This window comes from Pomacea canaliculata, linkage group LG12 (assembly GCF_003073045.1).
Source record: "Pomacea canaliculata isolate SZHN2017 linkage group LG12, ASM307304v1, whole genome shotgun sequence".
Classification (NCBI taxonomy): Eukaryota; Metazoa; Mollusca; class Gastropoda; order Architaenioglossa; family Ampullariidae; genus Pomacea; species Pomacea canaliculata.
Genome location: NC_037601.1, coordinates 1,694,217 through 1,709,627, shown reverse-complemented (window position 1 = coordinate 1,709,627; position 15,411 = coordinate 1,694,217). Strand labels below are relative to the sequence as shown.

At 36.9% G+C, this 15,411-nt stretch overlaps 1 protein-coding gene across 1 annotated transcript; it reads left to right on the top strand.

The window, feature by feature from the left end:
* Positions 1-240: 240 nt before the first annotated feature.
* LOC112576640 (cytoplasmic dynein 1 light intermediate chain 2-like) lies at positions 241-14,875 on the top strand (the record flags this gene model as incomplete). The annotated part of the gene is given in 11 exon segments (XM_025259247.1): positions 241-357; positions 727-957; positions 1,995-2,185; positions 2,716-2,796; positions 2,798-2,810; positions 3,599-3,734; positions 4,960-5,071; positions 6,041-6,142; positions 6,781-6,870; positions 8,746-8,848; positions 9,366-14,875. Coding segments are annotated over 11 exon segments (1,286 nt in total), but the record flags the coding sequence as incomplete, so codon positions are not given.
* Positions 14,876-15,411: the final 536 nt, after the last annotated feature.

Genomic DNA, 15,411 nt, shown 5'->3' with positions numbered 1-15,411 from the left:
AATAAATGAGTGCAGATAACATGTGGTTCTAGGAATTCTAAACCTACCACAATGCTCTTGTTTAATTTGTGCCTGTTCTGCTTTAAAAGTCCTGTGCGGTCTATCAGCTCGGACAGTGTTGTGTTTTTTATCAAAGGATATTGATTCTTTTTTGTCGTAGGTAAATGCTCAGTTTCAATCCATTGTTGTTATTAAATGAATATTGAGTCCCCATGTACTTTTGATTGTTTATTGAAACAGGTGATAATGAGTGTGGAAAAACAACACTGATTGCCAAACTACAGGGTATGGAGGATCCCAAGAAAGGGGCTGGCCTAGAATACTACTATATTGATGTCCGGGATGAATACCGTGATGGTAATGGGTTGTTTTGGGTTTTTTTCCTGGTCATTCTGTGTCAGATTCATGCATGTCTTTTAGTGCCTGTATATGCATATGTGACACTGTCACAAAGCAAAATAATTTGAAGGTTTATCATAAAGAACTTTAATCACTGTTTCCATTTTTATAATACTATAGTGTACTTATAATTTCTTCATTTTAAATTTGGATATATGTAACTTAATTAACAAAACCTGCTTGAATTCCTTCATGGAAATTTGTTGATCCCCTGTATAACTGACAGATGCATTTCATATTCCCAATTACACTGTTTAATTTCTAGCTGGCACATTATGCAGTCATCATCTGTGTTTGGTAGACAGACTTTTTCTGTAATGTTTACAGAGCAAGCTCGCCTCAATGTCTGGGTATTGGATGGGGACCAGTCTCACACAGGACTTCTAAAGTATGCTTTAACAGAGGAGAACTTTGCTGACACCCTGGTCTTACTGGTGGCCTCTATGGCCCAGCCTTGGTTCATTGCTGAGGCCCTCAACAAGTGGCTCACAGTGCTTCGGGAACACATAGACAAACTGCGCATCCCTCCAGAACAGATGAGAGAGTATGAACAGAGCTGTGAGTAGATTTAGTCACACTGTTGTTACAGGCTCTTGTAATGTGTTTTTCAAGAGTGTAATGATAAATTTTATACACTGTTTCTTCATTCTTCAATGATATAAAATTGATGTTAATGTCATCACATGCCACCATGACCCATTAAGGGCTAAGAGAGGATGTGGGAGGGGACGAGGGTGTTATTTGTGGGGTTTTGCCAACAGTCTAGAGTAGTTTGAGTACCAAGATTGAAATGATCATGTTTGTGAGTTGTTTATAAATAGGATTTGCAGATGATATCAGGCCATTTAACACCCCTCTGTCCCAATACACCCCCAAAATATTCCCAATTAGGGTAATTATTTTTTTTAATATTGAAAGAAACGTCCTTATCATTCTTGAGATACAAGCCTACAAACATTCTCATTCACAGAGGTCTATGTATTGATCTGAATTTCCTGTGTAATTCTAATATATCCTAGATAGTCCATTGGCTCTAGCAAACAGCCATGTACATTTGTAGTGTCAAGGGTTAGGGTTGTGTTACACAGCTTTAGATGACAGTACTTTCATTATGTTGTATTTGTCTTCCTAAAATTTCATTTAGTATAATTTTGATTTTTACAGAATTTAAAAAAGTGTGCTTGTGAAGAACCCTATTTCCTAAGTTCGGATGCTGAAGATTAAGGTGTTGTAGGCCATTACAGATATTGATGGTGCTTGTAATATGTAACGCAAGTAGGTCCTAGTCTGATAGAGTTGTGGATCTTTTGGTGTCGGGGTTCTGTTTATTTTGGTTATCATTCATCCTCCCACTCATTAAATTGAATATATATTTGTGTTTTTGTACCTCTTAAATGATTTTTTAAAAGATATAAAGTTTTAAAAGTTGAAGCTTCGTATTTTTCAAAAGCTCCCCAGTCTTGTTCTTTTTTAAAAAAAAAGTTAGACCTAAATTAAAGCAACATTTATGTAAATGAATTGAATTGCTGCTCTGTTTGCATATGAGATGATGTTTGGCTTATATTTCTTTTACTCTTTTTTTTTTCTATGTGCAGTGGTGCGCTTTTACCAAGATTATCAGGAGCCAGAAGAATCTCAGACCAGCTCGCCAGCACCTCCAAGAGGGGATGCCAATCCCCTCCACCCTTCTGCACCTGTCTCAGATGAGGAGAAAGTTGTACTCCCCCTCAGCCCCAATACACTGACTCAGAATTTAGGAATTCCAATAGTTGTAGTTCTAACAAAGGTTAGTGTGTCACTGTGCATGCATAACATGATGCATATTTTCAGTATTGTATGAATGCTAGTACCACTACCATAGGAATGAAAAGAAAAGAGATATTTTTCCACATGTACAGTTTAGTTAATTTTGGAACAAGACAACCATGGTCATGTTCTTACTATTGTATGAAAAAGTGTCTAGAGGAATGGAAATAGTTGGCACACACAACACGTAGGTTAGTGTCTGTCTGATCTCAACTGAGAGATCATTTTAAAATCTTCAGTATGTTGATTGTTGCACATTAGTTTAGAAATGCTTGCTCATTCTTCGGTGCTTACAGAGAGCACCATCTGTCCATAATTGTTGTTGTCATATAACTTTTCCATTGTTTAAGTGACTTTTCTAAATCACTGTTGATACTTATAGCTGGACAGTGCTGGTGGTATTTGTTGCTTTAGAAATATTAGCCCTTCAGCTGCATTGTGGTTTTGTATGTGACTGAGGTGGGGATTCGACACACAATAAATACAAACATTTCTCTACCTCATTTTCAGTGTGATGCAGTTTCAACTTTGGAAAAGGAGCATGATTTTAGAGAAGAGCACTTTGACTTCATCCAGCAGTATATTAGGAAGTTTCTGTTTGAAATGTATCCTTTTGATATGTTCTGAGATAAGTGATGTGGATGTAGAATATGGGGAAAGTGTTTGGAGACAATATTTTGATAATTTTGAGCAAATTGATAGAGGCATGTAGAGACAATGTTTCATCTTACAGGTAGTTCCTAGTAATGCAGCTAATACAGAGTGTAGTGATTGCAGTGGCTTTATTTGCATGAGTGAGACCGAGGGGACTAATTTAAGAAAGCAGTGTGTTTGTAGAACAAATTTATGGGGCCAGCAACTGAGGGCTTAATCAATTACTCCAGTGTATGATTTATGATTAGACATAAATGGAGGAACAGGAGATAAAATCATGAAATCCTATGTCACATTGTCTGCTTCACCCAGTTGATACACTAACCCTAACCTCTCAACCTAAACTTAAACCTTGTGTCCTATAACTTTATGGTACCACCCAGTAACTTCTGCCAGGATACAGAGCCTGCCTTCAAACTGGCAATATTTCTTGATGTAGCTTGTATCTTGACTTTCACATTCAATTGTTGTTAATTTGTCAGCTCTTGCAGTTGCTGTCTGAAGCATATTTTGATATGAAAAATGTGTTGTATAAAATATACTTTGCCATCACAAATATGCTGTATGAAATCTGTTTATCTGCATTTGTCTTTTTTTCCCTTGCTGGAATTATAACAATTGGATATGTATTCAGCACATCATCATCACCACATAATGTATTGTTGCTTCAGATCTTGGCTGTCTCTTTTGAAAGCTAAAATCTCAATGATAAAAGTTGATTTTTCTTGACGAACATCAGTTGGAGCTGCTCTGTTCTACACATCAGTGAAAGATGAGCGAAACTGTGAACTGCTTTATCGCTATCTAGTCCACAGGATATATGGATTCCCCTTCAGCACATCAGCCTATGTTGTGGAGCGGGACTCCGTGTTTGTGTAAGTACCTCGCATGACTAAATAAGGAAAAACAACTGCGGCTTTGGACATCGGAACCACCTAGGCCCAACTGAAGGGGGTTGCCCAAAACCGAATCTGTTGGTGAGGTGTAGTTGCGGCCTTACGCTCCTCAAAGGAGCAACAAGGACTAAACTTACTAAACTAACTAAACTAACTGTGGCTTCTAGAAAATGGGATGGAGAGTGGTCTGCTTTTACATTTTCATGGATGGGCCTAAAAATCTGAAAATATAGCGTGCAATTATGTGGCTAGTTAGTAAATGTCAAGTCATCCGAAAAGAACGTTACTAGCTACAATATGGATAGACACACTTCTTTGCAAGAGATTATGTGTTCATACTGCAGGAAATCTTAAATTTATGTATTCTGCTAGATGTCTAAAATGAAAAATAGACAAATTTTAAAATACTATTTTTCGTTCCACCCCATCTGCGTGTGGTTTGAAAGCTGTCTCTTTGTTTTCCATATTCTCAGAATTATAATTCATCATATAATGTATAGTTGATAACTGCCTACATATACTGTCTGTTATCCATTGCAAGGTCATCCACAAATGTTGTCATTACTGCAGTGTTTACTTATATGCTGTTAAATTTAATTAAATTTGGCATAAGGTGATTTATTTCTACAGCATTATAGTTAGTGATGTTTGAATACACCATGAAATTAAGGTTAAAGTGGCTGAAATGTGAGAAAATGCCCTGCTTTCACTAGTTTGTAATGATGGTGTCTTGTTTATTTCTTTCTGGGAAGGGGAAGAGGCACATGTAGATTGACCTTTTGTGTATTTTAAGGCCGTTCTTTGGGGCTTATTGGGCATAAGCAGCTCAGATGCTCTTTGCTTGGTTATTGTATATTCTCTGGTTAAGAATCTCATCTTTCAATTTTTTATTCTATTAACATTAGCTATTCTCCATTTAGCTGTGCTGCTTGTAGATCATCACTCAAGATGCCCTTCTTTCATAATTCTTTTCGTTCTCTTTTCTGTTAGTTGATTGTTCCTCATGTGAGTATGCCTTGATGCCATATTTGGGTCCCTTGTAAATGCTCATTATTATCATCATGATCATGATCAGCATCACCATCATTAAAAATGTAGGGCTGACTTCTTAAGACTCTTCGGATAAGCAAAATAAAAAAGCTTTATTGATGTTTTCACTTCAGCATCTTGAATATAATAATGGTCAGGGGTGTTGGTGTTACAGACCCAGCGGCTGGGACAATGAGAAGAAAATAAGCATTCTGTATGAAAATATGACTTCTGTCAAGCCTGATGACAACTTTGAGGACACAATAGTTAAGCCTATCTTAAGAAAGGTGAGTACAAGCATCTTAAAATAGGGTTTCTTCTCTTTTTGGGAGAATTGCACGAAGTACAATGAATAGTCTCTCAATAGAAAACAGTAAAAAAGGTAGTACTCTGCCTTAGGTGACAGTGCCAACACCCCCACCCAATAGGATTATATACGTTTAAAATCTGTCGAAATGTACCTATGAAAAAAGAGAGAACCGTGGAAAACAAGTCATGACCAGCAATCCTCACAGCACAGGTTCTGTGCTCTTTCACTTGAGCCACTTGGCAATCAAAAAGATTTGGGATGGTTTAGGATGTAGGGATGGTGTAGATGTAGTTAACACTTAGTGGTAATGAATGTGATATGTTTCTCCAAGGACAGATCATGTTATAAATTTAGACCAACAACAGGAGAAACGTCTGAAAATGTGATTATATAACAAGAAAAATCATCATCAGAAGAGAACTTTATGACAGTGTGATTACATAACAAAGATCATCATAAGACTTCGTGAAGAGAGTGTGGCCATGAGGGCGCCCTACAAATGCGTGGAATGTGTTGCTCTTTTATTGTATTCTTAATAGGACAGCATACTGAATTGCTCATAAACATTATATTGCTTGTTTTTGTTAGTGCAAAACATTTAAAACAATGGTTTCAATGGTGCATTTCTACTTTTTGTAGTTGGACTCAAAATTATCTGCTACAGTCTTGAAATTCATGTAGGCAATGCACAGCATTTCAATAACTACTTCAAGCAGATAGTGTCTCAGCTTTGTGATGTTACTTGATGAAGTAATGCAGTGATCATGTACTGCTTTTTCATTTGCATTTTAGATCCAATTTTAAGTAAAGGATTCTTTTGCAGTCTGAAATCTTGACCTTTGAAGCTGTTCAGAACATTGCTTTCTTTGCTACAATATAAACATCTATCATTTAACTATCAAAATTTTATTAGGGATACAATGATTTTCTTTTCTCTGTCTTGAAGTCCGTACAACGTGATGCAGAGGTGGTTGCTGAAGATGAACAAATCTTTCTAATGAAGCAGCAGACACAGCTTGCCAAGCAACCAGCTGCTGGTCAACCTGGGGTGAGTAGTGTTTCAGTACTGTCCTCCATGTCAGAATACCAGTACAACATCCACATGCATGCAATCAAGCAAGTACAGGCACACATGCATTCTCTCTCTCTCTCTCTCTCTATACACACACCACAAATTCAACCCCATCTCCTCCACACACAAGTACACAGATGTTTGGCTGCTGAGATAATCATTGACTACTCTGCTGCAATCTTACTACTTGCTTCCTTTTTGTGAACTTCTTTATTCAATTTGAGTAATGCATTTTTTTTTGTGCTGGACTGTCCACACACACAGATGGTAACAATTATACAAGTTCATCTTACTATTATCATGTTTACTATTATTATTACTGTTGTTTTCATCATTTGCAGCAAAAGGGTTTCATGAAACACGTCCATTATCTTTGAAAACCGTTTTAGATTAAAATGGCATGCTTTAGAATCAGTCAGCCAGCCACTCAGTAATTCTTTGCTTTTCCTAGGTGAATTATCTTGTAAAGGCTTATACACAGCCAGTCTTTTAGAAAATCTGATTAGGGCTGGGCAGAATCACATGATCAAATTTGACATAGCACCACTAATCACATGGGCACACAATCAGCATAGAAATGCTTAGGTTTCTATGGTTGTCTTTTCTTATTGCAGGAACCAGCAACACCTCGTGCAGCTCGTCCACCTACTCAACGAACTCCTGAGCGTGCTGGAGCTGCTCAGACATCACCAATGCGTGGAAAGGTAGCAGTAGAACATGTACGCATGCTTTTTTCCAGCTTCACTAATCACTGTTCTCAAGCTGCCAGTACACTTTTGCCTGGAGCAAATATACCTTATTTTGAAATAATGTTAGCAGCTTAGTCAAGAAAGAAAGTCCTTTTTTCCACCCACCAAACCAGGCATCTTATATTCAGGAGGATGTGTTAAAATAAGGCAGAAATTATTGTGTCTTGATATGTTCTTAATATCAGGAAGATACCTGTTCAAGTTAAACAGAAAATATTGTAGTTGTCTTAGTATTCTTGATATGTTCTTAACAGGATCATCGTGCTTGTGCTGTGACTAGCCAAAAGCATCTGCTGTAATACTGTTGTAATACTGTCGCATGATCTTGGCACGTTGTGGTGCAGGTTGTTGATGATCACTGAGCTCAGTGGTGCTGTATGATTATAAACTGGACATTCGTTCACTTTCAAACTAAATATCTCTATAAATACAAATCTTAACTGTGAAATACATGTGAAATCATAATCTGTAAAATGTTTAAAAGTTACCCAGAAATTATTTGAATGTAACACACTTAATTCTGGTGCAGACAAAAGGGAATAAAATGGCTTGTCATTTGAAATATTTGTTCAAAAATCCCCTTTTTCAGTTTAGTGAACAGTAGTGGTTCCCAGTGACAACTTAAGACTCACCTTTTTCAAATGACATTCTAATACTCCCCAGTGACGAACTAATTCATGGGCTCAAGTGTGCTCTATAGGTTTCCTGAACTTGTATTAGATATTTAATGCACTATACAGGTCTCCTAACTTCAACTTAGAAGCCAAGTATTAGTATTAGATTAGATTTGGTTTTTAAGGAAGTTATGAATTATAAGAAAAATTTGGGAAGGCATTGGGTCTTTTTTTAAAGACCTGTGTGCAATATATTGTATTGAGAAGTAGCAGGAAAGGTTCTTTTGCATCATATTTTGATTACACTACCTTCAGGCTGAGCTGTGACAGAGAAAATAGTCTCTTTTTTTGTGAAAATAGTCATAACTAAAAACTATCTAGACCATCTTCCCACAAAATTTTATTCTGTTGGCAAAGCAAATGTTATAAATTAGACTTTTCATCATACATTATGAGGACCTGACGGGATTGTTTTCCATCTACAGTTTATGTAGAATAGTATTATGCATTTGTGAATGCATTCATAGGGTGCCAGATGTATTTCAAGTATTTGAGGCTTAATATTGCTGTTTGTGTTTGAAGGTGTTAGTTTCTGTCTGCATGAATGTGTACGTGTACATGCATGTGTACATGCACAGTATTGTATACGCTATACATATTTGAAAAGTTTTACTTCATGTCAGTTTGTTTAAAAATGGACTGCCAGTTGTCACTGCCTGTTGTAGTTGTTGAGGCGATCTGACATGAATATTGTTCAACTTATAATTTTATAATTAGTACCTTTTTTTGTTGTTGTTTTGCAGACTAATGTTTTCTGTTTAAGGCAGATCAATATGCTCCTTTATTGTGATTGACTTGTAGAGTTTTTTTAAAAATTAATCCCACATCCTAAATACTTTCATGATATCTATAATCAGTATCTGAACTTACTGTAGCTTGCCATTTTGTTTGGGCTGCGCTATGAAATAAAATAACTAAAATTGAATAACTGGGTTATGAGATAGTGTTTGAACTTTAATATAGCTTGCCATAATGTTTGGGTTGTGTGCATGTATTATAAGATGAGAACGTCAGATGACTTTAGAAAATAGCTATGTAGCTATGAAATTAGGTGGAAAGTTTACCTTAATGATGGGAATTTCTGCATGGCCATGACTCAGTGTTGCAGATATCTGCTGCTTTTATAGCCATTGTAATGTTGCATGCTGTCTTGTAGGATTCTAAAGGGGCACCACCTGGGGCAGCCACAGAGGGAATGCTAGCCAATTTTTTTAACAGCCTGCTGAACAAAAAGACGGGAGCTGCAGTAGCAGGAAAAGGTCAGTTTTTTCCCCTGTCTGCAGAAAAATTGGAGCATACCTTAGTGTGACACACAAGGAGTTTGGATAGTCAGTATTTACACTGTTTTATGCACACCATTCTGAGGACATTTATCTTCTTGACACCTCATATAAGAGGTTTTTGTCCCAAGAAGGTGAAATGTTTATCAAGACACCTAGAAAACAGAAAATATATTAAATAAATCACTGAAGCTTTTTAAAAATTATAAAAGTTTTCCTACCTTATATCTTTAATTTACTGCATTTTTAATTAATCCTAATGCAAACAAATGTCTTGTAGTCTGAGAATAGCATGTTTTACTCTAAAAAATTGCTTGGTGGGGGTATTTTTTTTTCTTGTGGCTATTTCAACTTAAGTTCTTGATTACCAGAGCCCAGGAGTTTCACTGTGAATGGGCAGACTTGTTTGAAGTGAGAGGTTTTTTTATATTACATAATTATCCTGGGTCTTTGGCAAAGAACATGGTATCCTTTACCCATTTGCATTCTATTTCAGACAAAGCAGCAGTGACACGAGATGCCGCAGCAGAACTGGAGCGAATGACACGTGGCAAGAAGACTGTTTCTGAGACAAACTCCAATGATACTGGTGCTTCCGGCTCCTGAACTGTTTGTCTTGTGATTCTTATTGTCAGCTGTGGCTTCCATGGGCCTCTGCTTGTGGCTTGTCCGGCTGCCATTTTCGTCAGTTTCGTCTTTTGTCATCATCGTCATCTTCATCTCTGTTTGCACATCAGTTTGGGCTGGTCTTGCTGATTAGCTTTCAGCGTTTAGTCTACTTCTGAAGTCAAACAGAGGGGCCAGCTGTGTGCCGAGGATGAGCGTGGTGCTAGACAGCAGCAGTACAGGAACTGATAACTCGCAAAGATATCTGACTTCTGCTTCAGAGGCATAGAGGAACATGTGCATCCTGGTGAGCTGCTGTCAAGGGTTAGGTTATTGGCTTGAGGTTGCTACACCTGCTGCCAAGAATTATAGAATATGCATTACACTGTGACACATACTGCCACTGATAGCTATGCTTGATAGGATATCAAACAGGCCTGGCTCAAGACAATGCGGGCAAGATTTTTCCCTAGAAACATTCATGTAAAAATGTACTTTTATCTTCTGTTAGTTATAGCTTAAGAAAAAGAAGCATCTTTCTAGAAACATGCTCAGATATCTTAAAACAAACCATACAGTTCAGCAAAAAAAATTAATATTTAAAGCAAATGATTTGTCTTATACTTCACTTTTATACAAGAGGGATGGCCAGAGCAGCATTCCTTGATGAACACCTGGATAGCACAACTTACTCTTAAAAAGTGATAGGTCTCTTAGACATTATGTGATTTGTAAGTCTTCTGTGGAAGAGTTATTTTCTGGTTTTGTATTTTACGTTTTCATTGGTTGGTCCTGTGATTTGGCTCATCAGCAACCATTCTTCAGATGTGTCCACTTGTTTAGATGATGATAAAGCTGTACTGCATCTTGGAGTCTAGATGTGTGCTTTAAAAAAAACGTAATATAAATTAGTTAAGGGAAGAAATACATATATTATGCTTGTGTGGACTGGTACATTTTTGGGGTTGTCCATCATATTCCACAGTTTGAGAACCATAAATTTGATGGCTTTACTGTAGTCTGTCAATTATGTCAAATGTTACAGTGTTTATCTCCATCAGCTACCGTGTACTTTATCAAAGGTTTAATTCATTTTGTATATTATTGCCTTTTCTGTCTACGTAAGAATGTAATGCTTCATTAGGTTTTCAGCAGTCTTGTCAATTAATGGGGTTAAGGTTGGGTGTGAACTAAACAGCTCACCTAAATATCAACATACTAGAGCATGAATTATCACAGTTTAGCTTTTAGCTTTTTTTTTTTTGGCAACACTGGCTTCGGGCATTGGCTGTAATAAATAGTGCACAAATGGATTGTGACTCACATTACTCGAGTCAGCTTAACACACAGGGTCTGGGCATTCACTGTAATGGCTACCGACCTTTGCTTGCTGCCCCTTGTCAAAAAGCTGCTGCTGTTGTGCATTAACAAAATACAATATGGGGACTGACTACATTAGAGAGTGAAACTTGGGTATCCAGCTTCTTTGCTTAAGTTCCATGTTGTGTTAGACTGGTTAAACTCATTTGTCCAGTGCTGCACAGCCTGTGAGTTCGAAAACATACAATAGACTGCCAAAATGTGGAGAAACAAGCTGCGAAGAATCCGGGGGCAGTGATAAGAGCACTCTCCAGGTCGCCATAGAGATCTCAATAGTAGTAGTCCCTAGTCTTACAAATCACTTTATACTTTTTTATATTTGCAAATGCATAAATTATTTGCTAACATACAAACTGAAACTCACAGAGTCCTAAATACTGTAGAGTACATCAGCATGTTTTTACACAGTCTTGTGATGCCTGCGTGTGTGTAGCAAGTGTGAGTGTGCGGCTGTTTTATCCTTTTGGTGCTTTGTGAATAGCTTGTCTAGTTTTGAATTATCCCCATCTTCCTAATGATAGAGCGCCAGGAGGGCCCACTGCTGGTGTCTGTGAGCAGTTGTTTCTACATTTGTTTATTGTTGTCTGTGAGCAGTTGATCATTTTGAGATTTTGTTTGTTGCCATGCAGAAGAGACGTGGTGGCTGTTTTTGAGCTGTTGCTTGTTTCGAGACATGATTACAATATAGTACATAAACAGATGCATGTTGGGGAAACCTGCTTCTTACACAAACAGTTGCATATTCTCTTTTAATGTTTTACATAAATCTGTTCTTTGATGTCTGTTTATTAATCGTTAAGTGTTTGAGGTGGTTGTTCTACTCTACAACAGGGGTGTCGATTACAAAAGCTTATTGTACAAAGTTTCCATTGACTATTCACAATCTTGGAGAATAAAACAGAGAAATTAGCAATGTTTCTGTTGGGTGAAGTGTGCATCCGTTAAGACCTAGCCAGAATCCTTTAAAGGGTAAGCCATCTTAGGTGCGCAGATAAAGCAGCAATACTAGCTGTTCAGATAATGGTCTAAATGGATTAGAATTCCTGTTATTTTAGAGCAGCAAATAGATCCTTTTGGTGACCCTATCATTTGAGAGCAAACATGCTCTTTCAACAAGCTCATTGCCTCTTTTCTGCTTTGTTTTTCCACCTGACTTTCTGTGATATTTTGAATAGAAGAGCATAAAAGTGCTGTGGATAATTGTCTGAGCAACTGAGGCAAAATGTAGATGTAGTTTTTGTGTTCGATTATTTCTCAGAAGAATTTTTATGTAATATTTGTATGAAATGTCTGTAAAATTTAGACAACACCTGTATGCAATAATATACAAAATAAGTATATGGATTATAGCATACGATTCATAAATTTACATTAAGTAATTTATACTGAAGTATTAAAAGTTGTTTTTTATGTGTTATAGAAGTGTATCATTTCACATGTATGTTCATTTTTTACTAGTATCAAAAACTGTTAAGGTAATAGTTACTGAATAGCCAAGCTAAAAATAAAATGTTTCTAAATCATTTCCTCAGTTGTTCAAGCCACCATCCACTGTTTATTAGTGTCATGCTGTTCAAAGTATCACCAAAAAACGAACCCACCTGACATCTGGCAGGAAACTGTGCTAGAAAAGAGGTGAGCAGGGGCCAGAAAAATAAACAGTCCACTTGTGATCAAATGAGCTTATTATAGACTTGACTGCAATAAAGGCAACACATTTTTTATTTGTTTATATATCTTTGCTGGTTGCATAGCATCTGCTTAACCAAAAGGCACAAACTTTAGTAATAGAACAAAAGGTGGCCATTTGTAGCAAAATAAAAATGGGGAAAGTAATAGGAATGAGGTTGTCAATGAACAGTAGTCATCCAGTTAGGGGAGGACTGGTCAAAAGGCAGAGATCTGTACATTAGAAGAAGAAAATGTTGATTGTTGGTGGCTGTGGGTACTTGTATAATTTCTGCTCGCACAAAAATTCCACATGAAGGTGGTTTTACTAATGCTTGTGCATACAAAGCTGAAGGATGATGTACAAATCTAGTCTGGAATGATGTGACTGCAGCAGAAATTTGTCACTGCAGCCACTATAAAGGATAGGTCAAGAAATATACTGTCATGAAAATGTGAATTTCTTGCGAGATTCAAATATTCAGGATTGTCTCCACTCTTTGAATTTTGTGGACACTTTTTGACAGTGGGTTGTGTGACCCAGAACACCTCTATATTTTATGGCATGAGGGGTCTAGAAGAAAACAATGTGTGATCATTGGAGAATTTGTAATTTGTAAAGACATTAAATCCTCTCTTCTGTGTTTACATGTACATTAGTTCTCCTCTGTAAAGATGTTAAGGTTTTCTTTCAGCCTTGCTTATGTACATTAGAACCACTCTGTAAAGATGTTAAAGACTATTCTTCTGCTAGTGCTGCTGCTTTGTGTACATTAGTTCTATTTTATTACACGTGCTTAAGGGTCACAAGCAGGTCTATAATGTTCTATGTCTTGTAGTGTCTTAGCAAATATCCTGTTTTCTTCAATAGATAACTTGGCTTTACGTGCTGGATAGTAAAATGTATCTAATCTTATAAAGAATTGAGAGCAGAGTAATATCCTGTATACTTTTGGAACGGTGATCCATAGACCTTACCAGTGGTGACTACAGCATATTTGTCATCACTAAGTCATTGACCACTATAATGTCTAGGAAAGCAAGGCTATTCTACGAGACAGTGCTAACATCAGTTATGGAATCCACCTCTTAACATCCAAAAAAAGGGATTTGTTGAGTAAAATACAGTCAAAACTTGATAAAATGTTTTGGAAAACTTTTTCGCTGACTTGATCTAACATGACAGAAAGAAGAACACCATATTGACTTGTTCCTTCTTTGCTATTCTGCAAGAGAGAAGTTTTGCTTGATCTTTCTAGACATAGAGGTTTGGTCTTGCTGCGTAGTCTTCACTCTTCTGTACTATTCAACGTTCACTGGAGACATTTCTGTTTTCCCCAGTTCAGGTAGTGGGGTAGGAAAAGTTCCATTTTACTAATTAGCTTAGATGTAGATTAGATTTCACATTAACAGTTATGTCTTTGATTCGTTAACGTTTTTTGTCTCCCATTTATAAGTGTCCACAAGCACACAAATGGCTGTTCACTCGTGTCAATTTACATTTACACCTGTCAAATGGTTTTCAAACAAAAAATTATAAAGGCTTGTTTGATAAGCCATTAATCCACTTTAGATTCAGTTTGCTTGCATTTTACACTGTTGGGATTGTTTGTACATTTTGTAATCAACCATGAACAGGTTTTCAGCAAAGAAACGCACTTATTTGTCATCATTTAGTTTGCTGAAAGAAAGTGATCACCTTGTCCATTCAAATGTGGTGTTGCATATATTTTTTCTGAAATTTTTTTTGCTTGTGACATTGTCCCCAAGAAAAATGTACAGTGCTTCATATATTTATATTCCTATTTTCTGTTATTTAAAATATTGATAAATATGCTTCTGTGAAGTGAAAATGAGGGAGGCATGAGTAGGGAATGGCAAAAGATCAGTTTCTTTGATCAAGCGGTTGTTAATGTGTTACTAGGAAAAAATGGAAAGCTATTGAAATTAAGACAAAATGGATTAAACAATGAAGAAGATGAAAACATAAACTGCTGCAGGAAAATACCTTTCTCATTTGATGCAAATGAAGAAGTTTGCAAACCTGATTTTTATCCAAATTATTCACGATCATTGGTGATATTCTGATAATTTTGTTGATGTAGTGCTTGTCAGTAAAGAACATCTATGTACTGTATTACAAGCTCTTGGTTACTTGTTTCCCCTTCTTCACTGCCCCCATCTGTCTCACCCCCAGAAGAAAAGGCCACGCTGAAAGCCACATTTGCTTAAAATTTGAAAAAAGACAGCCTGGCACTTTTGTCATGTAACTGTCAAGCAGACTTTAAAGGTCTGCTTCTCATTGTAAGGGTTGTTGCAATAAATCCTTCAAACAGGTGACACCTGTCCAGACCTGTATTGTGGTGTATATTCTTTTGGTATTATATTCATTTATGCTGAGACGAGGGTATAATGTTGCAGCAATTTTTGAATTGGCTGACTACAATTAAACGCTAAATGTTTTAAGCACTAACTGCTAGTGTCTACACATTGAAACTTTATTTTAAAAATAATGTGTACTCCTCACAGACTGTTTTCAGTCATGATCATAGACTAGTTTATTGAGTGCTTCTCCTTGGTATGGAATAGGAAAGTGCCATCTTTCACTGTTTTTGCTGTAGAACAACATATGAAAATAAGGTAAGAAGCACCAAAGTGCTGCCCTTGTATGTGTGCACAAACTTGTATTATTGGACGTGGCAGACATTTTTTCCCTGTTAACAACTAAAATGAGGCAGGTGTGTAGAAAGCTTCCGGTTTAGTTGCATCCATTTTTAAGGCTCACCTTGACTAACAGCAGAGAACTTCGCAAGTGGCTAAGCATTGGTCTTGGCAGACAGACAGCAATCCACCTATACAAGCCGTGGTGTGTGTGTTGGCTTTATAAA